At 39.8% G+C, this 15,184-nt stretch overlaps 1 protein-coding gene and 1 long non-coding RNA gene across 2 annotated transcripts in view; one reads left to right on the forward strand and one right to left on the reverse strand.

Moving 5' to 3' along the window:
* The first annotated feature begins 1,102 nt into the window (after nt 1-1,102).
* LOC108166727 (uncharacterized) lies at nt 1,103-5,194 on the forward strand. The gene is made up of 3 exons (XR_001777083.2): nt 1,103-1,191; nt 4,726-4,833; nt 4,907-5,194. It is a non-coding gene; the product is annotated as an uncharacterized LOC108166727 (long non-coding RNA).
* An 84-nt stretch (nt 5,195-5,278) lies between these two features.
* LOC108165620 (teashirt homolog 1-like) overlaps nt 5,279-15,184 on the reverse strand; it is a 37,084-nt gene continuing 27,178 nt past the window's right edge. The window contains exon 3 of the mRNA XM_081612773.1: nt 5,279-9,774. Coding sequence (XP_081468899.1) covers nt 6,452-9,774 — 3,323 coding nt within the window. The 3' untranslated portion in view covers nt 5,279-6,451. The remainder of the gene's footprint in view (nt 9,775-15,184) is intronic.

Here is a 15,184-nt window from a genome sequence, read left to right on the forward strand (position 1 = left end):
AATAGCATTACTGGTCTTTGTCTTTGTCTCCCTGGCAAACTCTAGGTTGGCTTTTATAGTCACAGTTTCATTTTTATGCCGTCAATTTTAGCTCTCACAGACAAACTGCAGCTTAAATGTGTCTATTAGGTAAAATCGCATTTTTTTAAGCCTTATGTTATAATGCTATATCCCGTCATCCCAGCGTGCCTGGAGTGTTGCTTTGATTCTTTCATGCATGTTGGAGAAATTATTCAATCTCCTGTGGCAGCCATTCAGGGACAAAGCCCTGCCTTTGAGCGCCAGTTCCCAGCCGAGCTTCCGCTTCACAGTGCGCACCTCCTCCAGACTAGCCAGCATCAATTAGCATCACCTTATGGAGCTACCAGTCTGATGAGCTACTTCTCAGTCCCGCGCTCCTTAGGACGGCTGTAAACGACGTAACGGAAATGCATTGTGATGACGTGTTGAAGGCGGAGTTTCACAAACGGGAGAACAAAGGCAATTTTCTTTTACGTTTTAACTTTTTGAACTAAAAGTAATAATTACTTGATTTTCTAGCGATATATATGCCTCAAAAAAATACACAATACTGCCCTTTAAACAAAATCAGAACAAGCAGGTCAAAGCTTTGCAAAAAATCTCAACAGAAAAACTTTACTTACATCAAAAAAATATATATATTTTTTTTCACATCGTCATCCCCGTGTCTAGTTCTACAACAAAACAATTACTACATGGCTCCACTAGCTGCTTGTTCGTCCACACAGGCATTTGTCTCTTCCCTGTGTTAATGCGTGTTTGTTCAACCACGTGCATCAGCAGAACGTTGGTCCTAAAAGCAGCAGGAAAGGAAGAGGTTAACTCACCGAGTCCCTGCTGTCGACATCAGCGCGCTGTCAGCGCCGACATGAGCTCCTCTCTGACACGTTCTTCATGGACGTACAGATGTTTGTACTCAGTACCAGGACAGCTTCACCGTAACCCCAAACCCTCCACGTTGATTATTATAAATGGATAACAGGCTGCGCCGTGACGCCTCATGTCATAAACAGCCTTTTGTTTTAACATCAGATTTGTGCCGCTGTCTTGTAAGTCTCTGTGCGTCTCATAACGCTGATGACACGAAGCCAATTTATTTTGGTTTTTTTTTTTTTAACACAAACAAGAGTCATGCAAGAAGAAACAAAAGACTGACTGTCTTATGCCGCCGTAAGTGGAGCTTCTTTTTTTGTTGTTTTTTGTTTTTGTCTGTTGTGACAAGATGACTTGTGCATATGAACCAACGTGCCTATGTTTATTTGCAACATACTAATAAATGTGCAGTGACTTGATGCAGATGTGGATGTTGCAGCATGGACTCCCTTACTGTAATTACACAAACCGCATCTGAAATACACTGACATGTAAAGCAATCAGATCAATAGTATGATACAGGATTAATCACATGTCGGCTAGTTGTGGTATTTTTTATTTTTATTTTTGCAAAGCTGTAATTAAGCAATTTAATCAGATTCCATCCTAAATTGAATAAAATCAACAGCATAAAATAGTTATTTTCTCAATTTCCAACATTTACATTTTTTTTTCTCAAAACCAGATTTCCTTTGTCAATCCCAAAAATCTTAATAGGTTTGTACTAATCACCTAAAAAAACAAGAATCTCTCTCTCTCTTAGAAGTGGGATTATTATTGTTTGCACTAAATTGCAACATTGTGCTGTACTGTAATTTTACAGATGGTAATTTACAGCTTGTTAATTAAAACGTGTATGCTGTCAATCTTTCAGTCTATATTTATAGAGCTTCCCCCCCCCATGTATCATAAAGAAAAGACAAAGTGCTATAAGCTATACCAAGAGGCAATGACAACTAAATTATGAGATTATATATATATATATATATATATATATATATATATATATATATATATATATATATATATCTGTGTAAAAGCAAGTAACCTTTTAATATATGCAAAAATAATGGATCTATAAAACTGCTTAGTGTGTGGTTGATGGGAATGTGAAAATGTATGTTGAATTTATGCCTAAATATTTCACTGATCTCTGACCGTCAGTGGCTCCTACTGCTGTTGCTGTTCTGTGTTGCACAGAGGCACCTTAATAGAGACAAATAGAGGCATGGGAGTAATGTCTAAAAGCTGCGACTTTCCATTCTCATATAATTTATTAATGAGAATCTCACAGCAAGGTCAACTGTGCAAGATTGGTTATAACTTTTACTAAAACTATCCTGGATCAATACAAAGACCTTGAAATGTAATTCTTTTGTCAGTTGTTATTTAAAGGTTTAAAATGAACTTTGATGTTTGATTTTGGAGGTATTGGACTTTGCAGAGTTTTTAGATATACACCAATGTAACATACTGTCTCAGTGAAATGAAATCCAGTTTTTACCCAGTTTGGTAGAAGTAGGAGCCATTTTGACTGTTTTTCCAACACGTTGGGTCATGCCAAAGCACAGTTATGTAGATTAACTATAAAGCACATTGCAGAAGCGATCATAACCATCAGGAACCTCAATCATCTAATAGTCATAAAACTGTGTATTTTATTGGGATTGGAAGTGATGAACCAAGAAAAAGTGGCTTATAATTGTGAAATGGGGGAATAATGTTAAATTTTGAGATACTTTTTTTTTTTTTTACAAATGGATTCTAAAAGTGTTCAACCGTCATAAGTCAATACTTTATTATAGGATTACTCAATTACATGTTTCTAACAAAGAAATGTCCCAGACCAGACATTGCCTGTAACAGAAACAGAAATGTGAAGTTAACAAAAATAAATTATTGAATTCTTGTATTGAAAATCAAGTCTTGTTCCAAGACTCTATTAAGCAGGTGACCAATGAGGTCATTTGGTTGCACTAGATTTTATTTGGATGTATTGGAGAAAATGGGGCTCATTTTTTTATATTTTATTTATTTATTTATTTATTCCATAAAAAAATGTTTGAAAGCTTGTTCGACAAAGATTTAAGTTTGCTACTACTATTTAAAGTCATATTGTAAAAGAAAGTCCATGTGAATGAGGGCTAGGAGTCGTTTCTTCAATCTTTTATGTTTTTATGGAGATATCCATCTCATCAAGAAGGCATCTGTTTATTTAGTCGTCGTTTGACATGAGTTAACTTTCCGCGTGTCGACCATGAGTGATACATTGTTCTGTACGTCTTGCTGCAGCTTCCCATGCCACCCAGACACAAAAAGCATGCTGCAAGGCACTAGAACTTCGTTGTTTCTTGAGAGAAATGCCTCAGGCTAGTGTTTAAGAGCTGCGTGGGGTGGGAGCATGTCGACTTAAATACCTTCAGTGGAGACATGTCATGGCCTCTTTTATCAGGTGTCTCACTAGCTGAACTATAAAGCCCAGCCCTGTGTATTACTATAAAGTCAAAACTGGCATTAAAAAAAAAAAAACGTTTTATTCTTCTCCTTCTGATGGGGGATTATGCTTGAATTTTAAATGCCTCACACCAGCTTAAATTTAAAAAGCTCACCTTATTAAAAACTGAATAAGAGCCACACCAGTCATAGACACTTGGCTTTTAAAGTCAGAGCCACCGCCTTTTCTCGACCATCGGGCTGAACTCTCGAGGATTAACAACTTGAAAAGTAAGATCTTTTAGAAAATACAGGTAAAGAATACAAAAAAGGAAATGTTCATTATGATTTAAAGCACTAAACTATTTTAGTTCAGATGGTGTTTTGAAGAAAAAAATTAAAATCACTTTACATTTTATGCTACTTTTATAACTAGGAAGCATCAAAAAAATATTCAAAATAGAAGTGTCATATGTATTGTGGCATAATTTTTGCAACATGTTAAAACTTTTAATATACATCTGTTGAACAAGTATGATTATTACGAGTATCATAATTTTAACACAAAATTACACTAAATCAGTTATTATATTGCAGGAATAAAGTAATATAACTGATTAATGCAGTTTTGTCTATGGCATTAATTCCATCTCATTTTGTTTGATGTAAGCCTACCTGTTTAAAATTGGTCACCCTTTTTGTGAACACCTGACTGTTTATAAATATTTTCCCTCATATTTGTGAGATATTTGTGAAAAAAATAAAATAAAATAATTTCTACATCAGCTACTCAGAAAAAGTAAAGCCAACAGCTGACATGTTGGATCATTTTACAAAATTGAATATTCATTTTTATAACAGTGGTAAAAGGCTTAAGAAAATTATTTAGCAAAAATCTGCTGAATTTAGAGTCATTTATTTAAAGGTAGAATCTTTTGTACTTCTGCAGTTTACAGGGCAACATAGAAATAAATGAATAAGGAAAAGACACTGGAGGTTTTTAGCTTTAAAAGCATGAGCATATTTTCCTGTCATATGTAGCCAAACAGCCTCATTGTGGAAGCAGAATAGTTATTTAAATGTCTATTTAAATAACTAGAGATTAAAGTTCCCCCAACATATTTGTTTTAAAAGAATTTAGGATGTTTTATTTATAGCTGAAAACATAGGTCGATGAAGAGCAGGTAAGTTAACAGCAAATAAAAGGATTTTTAAAATGTACTATTTCAGCTAATCATATCACCTAGCTCAACTTTAGTTTTAACATGATTAAAACATTTTTTACATAAAGCTCAAGTCAGATTGGCATTCATTAACATCTTACTAAATGTACTTTAAGCTGTAATTTTATTATAGAACATTTTGAAAATGTAACTTTTTTAAATTGCCTTGATACAGGAAATTTACTCATACCCAGTAAGAAGATATCAAGAGGATGCTTGGAGAAGAGAGAAGGCATGTCCTGAAACGCATCCTCCACAAGGTGGATGTGTAAAGTTGTTGCAGGTAAAGTTGATGAGATGGATTCAAAGTGTTTGTGGCATTGTATCAGGTTGACAGATGACATTGTGCTTCGTAGCTACAGTATGGAGCACAAGTAAGCGACCTTGGAAAGTCGGAGGAATCCTGCGGCTTGATGAGGAATGAACGTCTGAAGACCGAATGCAGACCGTCTGTCCTGGACTGAGAAGCAGACAGGTGGACTGTTGAGATTTGCATTGACAGCGACAAAAGCTGACAGGTTTAAAACCTAGAGTAAATTGTTTTGGAGGTAAAATTGAGGAGGCACGGCTTACAATGGATCCTTAACAAGGCAATTTAACGTGTTCGTGTGACAGATGAAATTGTTAGAGACGGTGAGATGAAAGTAGATGATAGACTGTGGGCCACCAATTGACTTTGGCCATTTATTTGATTGTCACATCATTTTAAGAATCACAGCACACTGTAGTTTATTCCAGGACATGATGTTTATTTTACAACTAAGGATAAAAGGATGCCATTTAGAATAACTGGTCATGACAAAAAACCTGGGAGTTTTGAGAGCAAATTTCTTTTTTCAAGCTTATATACAGTCATGGACATCACATCAGATGTCGTTATCTTCATTTTATATAAACCACGTTGAGCGACCAACAATTCACTGAAAAAAACTGACATTTTTGGTCCAACAATATTCCGTAGCTTTACACCCACACCCCTGAACTGGTCTAGAAAATAACACTGTAAAAATGCACACAGTACAAATAATACTGAACTTGTAAGTAGCAAGATATGCCAACATACATTTTTTTTTTGGATTATTTACACATTAAATTTTCAACTTCGTTAACTTTACAAGCTTAGCTCCTTCATGATAAATTGGCGGACTACTTAGTAAGTACTGTACATGTTAAAAAGAGAACATTAAAATATTTTTTTTAATTGAGGAAAAACAGGCATTTCTAATATATCTGTGGTATAATGGCAAACAATAATGCAGTGTGAGAAAGGGCCTTAAAAACCAAACTTCATCTTTTTTTTAATTTTCCATCAAATTTTTCTTCATTGGTTCACACTCACTGAAAGTGCAGAAACATTTTAGAATACCATCCAACTTTAGACAAGTATCTTTTTCCCAAAACTTTGTTCAACAGGGACACCAGTCAAGTCATTCTGAATAAGATGTAACCAGACTTACTATATCCAATGCTTTACATGAAAACATGCACAGCTTCATAAATAATACGCAAGTAATGGTGAAATATATTCATTCAAAATCACTTCTTCAGAAACAGTGATGAACACAAGAGCATGGATCAGTTTCAAAACAACAGACGGATGTGAAAGGCTCAGATGAAACGCAGTGCATTGATGAAGCAACAATCACTCAATGACTGTATAGTGCCATGTTTGTTGCACCAATCTGTAGAGTCGTGTCAGTGAAAATAGAACCTTTACAATCTGTTTATTTTTGAGCTGCTTCACTGAAAGCGCTATTAATTCAAGACATACCAAATGATTAGAACTAGAATATGAGGTATAAAACCTCATGTTTGTGTTAAGAGTTGTGGCACTATCTGTGTTGACAGATTGAGACTTAGGAGATTTAGTGCAACAGAAATCTGTCATATTATCACTGATTTCACTGTTTATCTAACTTTTCAAGTTCTTTCACAAAGATGAGATGGTCCTCCGGTGACTTTCCGTGCGTTTTACAAAGGTGCAATTTGATTGCATGTTTACTCACAAATGTCCGGTTGCACAGTTTACACTGATACGCTGAGCCAGAGTCATCTTCAGTAAGTCCAGAGGACGTAAACGTCTTGTCCTCAGTTCTGCTCACTGTCTGCTGCTCAAGTAGGTCTACGGAAAGCTTGGAGAGGTCCTTTAGGGTGAATCCCAGGTGGGACTCCAAATGGTTAATGTAGGACAAGGGAGTCCTGAACTGGGAAGCACAGTCACTACACAAAAACAGAGGTTGGCCGGAATCAATGTTTTTGAGGAATTTTGTTCCGCCTGTCCTCTTTAACTGGTATTTTACATTGGCCAGCCAATGTGAGATAGTGGTCATGGAGAGACCAGTGAATTTACAGATGTGGACTCGCTCTTGGGGTCCCAAGTCACTAATTATGAACTTTCCCTCAGGCGTCTCTCGAAGACTAGAAACAAACTGAGCCTGAAGAATCAGGAGGTGCTGGGGATTCCAGTTCGACTGTCGGCCTTTCCTTCTTTGGATAGGAGACAGCTCCTCCATGCTGTCGTCAAAAGTAAAGCCATCCATGTCGGATTTCTCCGAGACGGAGGACGGCGTAGTAGACTTTGGTGTCAAACGGCCTGTGAGATTTTTAACCATGTCTGAAATATCCATCAAAGCATTTTCTCGAAGAGGCGGAGATGACGATGATGACGATGAGAAATTTCTAAAAGCTGCTTTGACACTATTTGTGTTACTATTGTTTGGTGTTGTAGGACTAGCTTTAGCTGAACTGATATTGCTGCTGCTTTTGGATTTTGTCAAGTCAATGGGCTGATCGTATTCATCGTTACGATGTTGACTCGCCGGCTCTGCTTGCTTACTCTGGGTGTAACTGCTCATCTTATAAAGCATTGCGAATGGGTCCACAGAGGGTCTGGGAACTTTTGTAGCTTTCCCCAAGTGGTTGTTCATGACAGACTGCAAAGCACTGAGAGGGCTGATGAGAGGTTGCTCAGACAAGTGATCGGTGATGATGCTGAGGCTACTGCAACCATTGCTACCCGTTTTTTGTGGTGAGTCACGCCCAGTTTTGATCTTTACTTCTGTTTTGGGCTCGGGTAGCTCTTCTTTACCTTTTAGATCAATAGGGATTTCAACTGTAGAGCTTTGCATTACTTTTGACAGAGCTTCTGCACTGGCCTTGGGAATTTGCAGTGGTGACTTTGCAGACATACACTTACTCTCACACGGTTTTTCTTCTTTTTCGTCAACAGTGGAACCACTCCTTGTCACTTTTTCCACCAGCTCCTCCATAGCCAGCACATTGCTTTTGTGGCTAAGAGGTGGAGAGGGGCTATTTGGTGAATGGATCAGAGAACCCATGTCAGAGGACATTGCCTTCAAACTGGAACTACTGAACAAAGGTTGAACTGATGCACAAGAGGGCAAATTAGACTTCAGGGATCCATGGAGCTGATAAGCAGCGTGAATGCTGGGGTATCCACCCCATGTTGGGGCTCCAGTTTGGGCCTTGCTGATTGCACTTGAGACTGTATTTTCCAAAGACTTTAATATGTCTAAGCCACCCTTAGGCGTTTCCTCCAAGTCCTCTTCTGTAAGATACTGATAAGAACGGGTCTTTACAGGCTTCTCAGTAGGGTCTTCTTTTTCCTCTTTAATTTTTTTCGCAGGTTCTCTCACTTCAAACTTCTCTTCCTCTGTCTCGTCATCTCTCTTTTCCTCACTTCTCTCTTCCGGGCTGCAGGGCTGTAACGGGGAGTCCGGCTGTGGCTTACCATTGAGTGCCGGGAGACGTTTTGTGGTAGGAGGCAAAGGAATTGACTGAATTTTCTCTTCGATAACAGGATCCAAAACTAACTGCTTGCCTTTTTTAGAGGCTGAATTAGTAACTTTCAGAAAGTGTCCTGTGACCATCATGTGGGCTGTCAACTGTTGTAGTGTGTCGTGGGAGCTTCCACATTCCATGCATTTGAGAATTTGTGCCTTTCGTGCCTCAAACTGCCAGGTGTAACTGGCACCATTTTGGTAGCCATATCGATTGTTAGGAGTGACGTAAGGATTAGCTGCTTTTTGGTCTTTTGGAGAGTCTCCTAGGAATATACCTGAAGACACAGACTCTGGTGAGCTTGGAGACATCAGCTCCTGAAATGCTCTTTTTTTGGTCGGGGGCACCAGTTTCGAGGTAAGGGCTGGCATTGGTTCTTTTAGAGGCACTTTCTGATAGTGTTTTGTTTTTATCATGTGAACACTAAGGTCTTGCAAGGATTCGAAAGAGTGGCCACAGTACATGCATTTAAGAACTTTCTGGGCATCTTCTTTGCCTTCCATCTCCAACAAAGAACGCTTGCGCGGCTTAGACCACTTCTTGCTTCGATCATCCTCTGGATCCTTGTTGTCATCGCGGTAGTGGCCGGTCTCGTTCATGTGCACAGTCAGACCAACTAAGGTGTCATAGGCGGCACTACAGTCCTTACACCGAAATTTGCTGGCCCCAGTAAAAACCGGCCCATACAGTTTGTTGTTCTGCCTGTAAAGCTGCACGGTGCTGAAGAGGCTTGGCTCAGGGAGAAGTTGGTATGGATTTTGCTGAAGAGTTTTAGCCAAAGCTGCCTGATGCCAGTCGTATGCTAATCCTCCAGTGCTTGCAGAGCTGATGCCAGTGTTGCTGTGGCTCGATACTGTTTTTGCAGTTGTGCTGCTGCTGTTTAAGTGAGTGGTGACCGGGGTGTCGCTACATCTGCTCTTCACATGGCTGTTGCTTGAACTGTGACTATTCAGGAACCCATTGCTGCCTTTGTAGCTGCTACCACTCCCATTGCTAGCTGCCAAATTGTTCCCTTGTTTACTTTTAAGCATGTCCAGGGCAATACTGGACCAGGAGGCATCTGAAATCAAGTTTGCATAGACGGCTTTCATTTTTGTCAGACTGTCCTGGAGAGAGAGGCCATTTATCGACTCAGTACCTTCCCCAAGCTTTTCCTCTAGCTTTTCCTGATCGCTGGAGGAGGAAGCAGTTGTCTTAAGGTCCACCAGTTGGTCACTGGTGGTACTGAGTGGCGAAGCGTATCCAGCATCTTGGTTAGTGCCATTGCTAAGTGGAGAGTTCTGGCAGCTATAATGCTCTCTCGGGTCCTCGTCGTCATTAAAGAGAAACTCTGCATCTTGACCATCGAGGGAAAGGCCATCGTCCAGGAGGTGCTCTTCTTCATCAGTCTTCCCTGTTTTAAACTCGTCCTCTGGTCCATAAGCTGTAAGACAAATAAGAGGGAAGAAGGATATTAGATGCTAATATTTTTGACAAGAACACCCTGAGTGGGTGGTGGAGGCAATAATCCTAAAAACGAAAAAGGTTTGTGATAATAAAGTGGCAAACATCCACAACTTGACAGTGACCTTTAACCCTCTTCACTCCTTTCTATAACTAAAATATTATGAAAATTTTTTTTTTAAATTATGTTTTAGTTATTAAATTTGTCTGAGTAAAGGAGTACAAGAACATTCTTCTGTTTATTCAAAAAAGCAAATAACATAATTGTTCTACTTGAAAGAAAATTTGTCATTGATTCATGAGGTTTTTTACTGTGGATTTTAAGCAGGCATATTGCTTTTTTTAAATATATGAAACCTTGATTATACAATCGCACAAGAAATGAAAAAAAAATGTAGATCGCTGGGCGGTCTACATTTTTTCTGTTCATAGTATGTTCTTGACTTCACTTTATTTGCTGAAATTTCTTCATGCTATGTATTAACAAGTTAGGAGTAGTGGAACAAAATGCCAGCAGTATCAGTCTTGCCAAGCCACGCTTGGCTGGAGTCGACTTGGCATCAGCTGTGGAAGTCCTCCCAGCGTGATGTTAGGAAACGGCCAGTGGACATGAGAAGACATGTTGTTACTGCCTGTGCTCCCTGTGTGCTCAGACTGCCAAGTTATATCATTTTATAAAAGCAAATGCCTATACATTTTATAAATATAGCTGTGTTAAAATATGTTTGTGATGACCTAGGTTACAGTTTTTTTTCTTCTACCAATTGAAGGATGACGCTCACAGTGAAGCTCAATCCACAGATGGCAAAACGAAGAGGGTTACAAATGCCAAGTTTCTTTACCCATCCCTCATTAGATGCTTGTCTAAAGTGCCAGAATCAGTCTCAAGTGAGGTGACGGATATGTTGTCAGCTTCAGGCTGCTTGTAGCTCTCTATCCTATGATCAGAATGGACATAATGCCTGATGTTTGCTCGGTGCTTTAACTTCTGTGAAATAAGCTTTAGGTCTTACACCTGGCTGTGTGTGTGTGTAAGGGAAAAAAGAACATCAATACCATTTTCTTCTTCAAAATTACAGTGTATGTCTGCTATGATAATTGCTGCTATGTCTGAACAGTGATGGCTACACCTGGTGTATGCCTGTGTGTCTTCAGAAGAGTCCTTCAACGGGAACGGCACAAGCCCTGTTGGCAAATGTCATATCATTTCTCTATTTTTGTAATTTTATGATCTGACTAAACCGGAAGAGCAAATGTACTTTTACAAACACATATGTAGTTAAATGTAAACACAAAGGCAATAATTATTTTTAAATGCTACAAACACTTTCAAAAGTTCTTGAGTTCACAATAATCTAGAGAAATTTATCGCACAAAGGTATACTCAATCATTATAGGGCTTCTGTTTTGGTGGTGTTGAATCTCTAGGCTACGTTCGACATATTTATTTTTAAAACGTTTTGTTGGCTTTAGCGGCCTTTATAGTAGCTCAACAGTAAATAGGGTAATCAGAGAGGGGGAAGACATGTGGCAAATGTCGCCAGGCCGGGAATCGAATGTGCGACCACCGCCACGAGGACTAAGGCCTCAATATGTGGGTTGTGCTTTGCCCCTGTGCCACCACAGCGCCCACGTTAGACATACTGATTGATCAACTTGAAAATGGGTTGGTGTTATACAGTAGTAAATTAGTTGGGATCTCATCTGGCAAACACCAAATGCTGTGCTAAATTTGGCCTTTACACGTTTGAACAAACAGAGATGACGAGGTGGATTCCTCTAGGCTGCATCTTTGGACCACTTTCATTCAATATAACATTTATATGTTCCCCCTTGCTCAGGTTATAGAGTATAACATTGCTTACACACGCTTACTGACACACACCTTCACATTAAAAAACCGTATACATCGTTTTTGATTCCAACAGAGCAAAATTAGACATCAGTGCATAACTAAACTCAAAGAGGTTCAAAGCCAAAGCAGGCAAGAAACCTGGACGTTTTTATGGAGTGAGGATTAATTTTAAAACCTTCAATTACTCCGTAACTACTTAAGTTGACTACTATGCTAACCAGAAGGAGGGACTTCCTGCCAAAAAGGGACACAGGAAGATGATCTAATGTTTTACTTCAATCAGCTTATCAAAAATTATGTTGCCAAAGTTATAAACAACACCAGTTCAATGGATCACAGTGCAGTCAGTGTTCCCAGGACAAGAACTAAACCTAAGAGGAAACATCTTTTAACTTAATGTTGATTTTAGTGCATCTTACCTATACTCCTCTCTTTACCTCAAAAGCACTTTAAACCACTTTGTGTATAAATGTTGCTACTCTCATGTACTTGCATTGCCCCTTTGTTACAAATTGCGAGAATTGATTTCAAAATGTAATCTCTTATTCCGATCTTTTCACATTTTGCTAAGCAGTTGTGACTCTTTGGACTCGCTTCATGCTCCCTCATCAACATGCAATCCACTGTATTGAAATTGATGCAAAGTCAAAGGGGGAGAGTAGAGACAAAACAGTGAGAGGAACCTGACAGCAGTACAAACACACACACCCCGACCAGCACACCAACATTAAAGTCTACTTTTTTCCCTGCCATCCTCTGTATGTTACCCTGACAGGCATCAGTGTCAGGAGTATGTAAGTGTCAGCCCAAGGTGTCAGTGTCCACACAAACAAGCCAGAAAAGCGATGGGAGGGAAGGAAGAGGGGGAGAAAGTAACAACAACAAACACAAGTCAGCCATTTTTTTCTTCTTCTCCCTTTTCACCCCTGCTCGAGCCTCCTCCTCTTCCTTCACCATCTGTGTCAGAAAAGCTGCGGGTGCCACCGCCGGCTAATAAGGCAATCAGAGATGGAAAAGATGCTGACACGGCGGCTTTCGAGCGTCACTCAGAACAAAAGAGGAAGCAGGGAGAAGGAGGGAGAGCGGGATGGGGAGGGGATTAAAACAGGAGGCTGGAGGGGAAGGACGGGGGGGAGAAAAGTGTCTGTTGTGGTTGTCAGTCAAAAACGTAAGCCCACTTTGTGCTGTCAGGGAGGATAGGCGAAAGAGAAGTTCTGAAAAGAGAGAAAGAAAGATGTGTTTAGGCTTACGAACGTGAGGTGTGTGCGTGCGTGTGTGTGTGTGTGTGTCTGACATAAAGAAATCAAACGGCATCAAGTTTAACTGCTCAAAAGCATAAAGAATCGTAAAATCGTGGCAATAATTACATCTTCTCAATTCAAGTTCAAGTTTCTAAGAGCACGCCACCACAGGTGTGGTCGATCAGTTGTGGGTGCGCGTTGCACGTGTTTGTGTGTATTCTAGGTGTCACAGTGTGTCAGGTGCAAGCAGAGCTGCAATGTGGCTGGTGGGGGGGGAGAAAGCGAAGCCATCTGTGTCTGGAGAGGAGCCTGTCACTATTGTTGTGCCCAGAGAGTCCAGGATTTCCTGCTGCAGACAGGTGACACCACAGTAGGACAGCCCCTCCCTCTAGCCCCCCCAGCCCCAGTGACATATGCACACATGTACATGCAAACTAGCAGGCCTTCTTCCCTAAAACTGCATTCCTCACCAGAGGAAGAGATCTGTTGGGCCTATTGCTTTTAAAAACCATGTAAAAATTTCCTCCATCAAAAGTAGAAACAAAATACTAGAAAGAGTGAAGTGAGGACTTATTGAGATCCCAGAGATGTAACGAGGACAGTTTTAATCTCTCGTGTAAAGCAAATTTGCTCTCACCATGCCAGGTAAAATAAAAAAATATCCTCAAGCCCTTGACTTAAACTACAGCACTATCCAATATAGTTTGATCTGTAAAAAAAAAAAAAAATGTTAAATTTGACATATATGTTTATTTAGTCAGGACTGCTTTTGTAGATGGCGTTATGTTGACTGTTAAAGTGGAACTAGTTACGGTTCTGTTTTCTGTATCAAGGCATCCCAGAGTTTTACCAACATACCATTTCAGAAATGCTGCAGGTTTTTGTCGTCACAGTTCTGCTGTTGAAGGTCTGTTTAATAAGTTGCTAAAAGAAGAAGTCAGAGTGATATTCTCTAGCTGCTTGGAGAACAGGAACAGAGCGCAGACCTTCACCCTTGCTGAGAGTTGCTAGTCTGTTGGGTGTAAGAGAGTTACTGCACTTTTCCCTTAAATTTAGTTGCTTGGAATTATTGCTGAAACAAGGACAGTATTGATGTGGAAACTAAACTTTTACCAAGGCAACAGAAATTTAAAATGAGTAGAAAAGATACCAGCATCATGAAAGAAAAAAAGAAAAAGAAAGAAAGAAAAGAAAAAAAGTTTAGTTCTAAAGAAAAAAAAAGAAGAAGAAGAAGAAGCAGCTGATTGACAACAAAGCCACCAATATCAATGTGTCGAAGATGCATTACCTTCCAAAGAGCAGGACAGGAAGGGTTAATATGAACTAAAACTTAGTTCTATATTTTATTTAAGATTTGCAGGGGGATGGTATTGACTTTTATTGATTTATATTATGCTAGAACATCATTCCCTCATCAAACACAAATCCAGAATGTTGCTTTGACTCATTCATGCATGTTTTGAGGAATCCTTGAATCTCCAGTGGCAGCCGTTCAGGGTTGCTTCAACGCCAAGTCATGCTATGCGCCACCAACTTACCCAAAGCTCTGTCCTGGAGCTTCGGTCGCCCAGCCAAGCCCCCAAGCCAAAACCCACCCCTCCCCCACTCAACTCCACCAGACTAGCGGCAGCAGAAAGTAGCAAACACCCAGAGGAACTAATATTTTCTAGCACCAGTATCAACAACTGTTTTTGTGTTTTAAATAAAATTATTGAGATCATAATATCAGTTTTCTTAGTAAATCTTTGCATAGCTGCTGATACTGTACTAATACAAGGTTATTATATCGTGAGAGTCCTAAGGCTCATCGCAGGTAGAAAATGTCAATAAAGCAATATAATGACAGGAAAGACATGTTGCACAACTTGCACCAAATATTTCTTCCTTTCACTTAAACGCTGCAATGCTTAAGATGCCCTTAAACTTGTGCAAAGTACTCGAGTATCTGATCTACGTCCTTCAAGTTGAGTTGAAAATTGTCACATTTCAGTTTATTGAGCTCAACGTTCATTACGGACATCTGCCTCGTTTCAAGATGCAGGGTAACCTGACCATGACGTGGCCCTGACAACTTCAACCCGGCTTCTTTTCCCTCTCTTTTCTCTTCGGTATACACACTCACACAACACACGCACTCCCCCCCCCTTTTAAGCCTTTCTCATTTATTCATGTTGTCTCAGAGAAGAGGGCAATCCCGGCTCTCATTTGCAGTGCTAATGTCCAATTCCAGCAGCCTTCACCCTGCTGATTTACCCCGCGTGCCGAGCGCTTGCATCTGCGGCGGGGCGGCCGGC

Source organism: Poecilia reticulata, chromosome 11 (assembly GCF_904066995.2).
Source record: "Poecilia reticulata chromosome 11, P_reticulata-male-v2, whole genome shotgun sequence".
Lineage (NCBI taxonomy): Eukaryota > Metazoa > Chordata > Actinopteri > Cyprinodontiformes > Poeciliidae > Poecilia > Poecilia reticulata.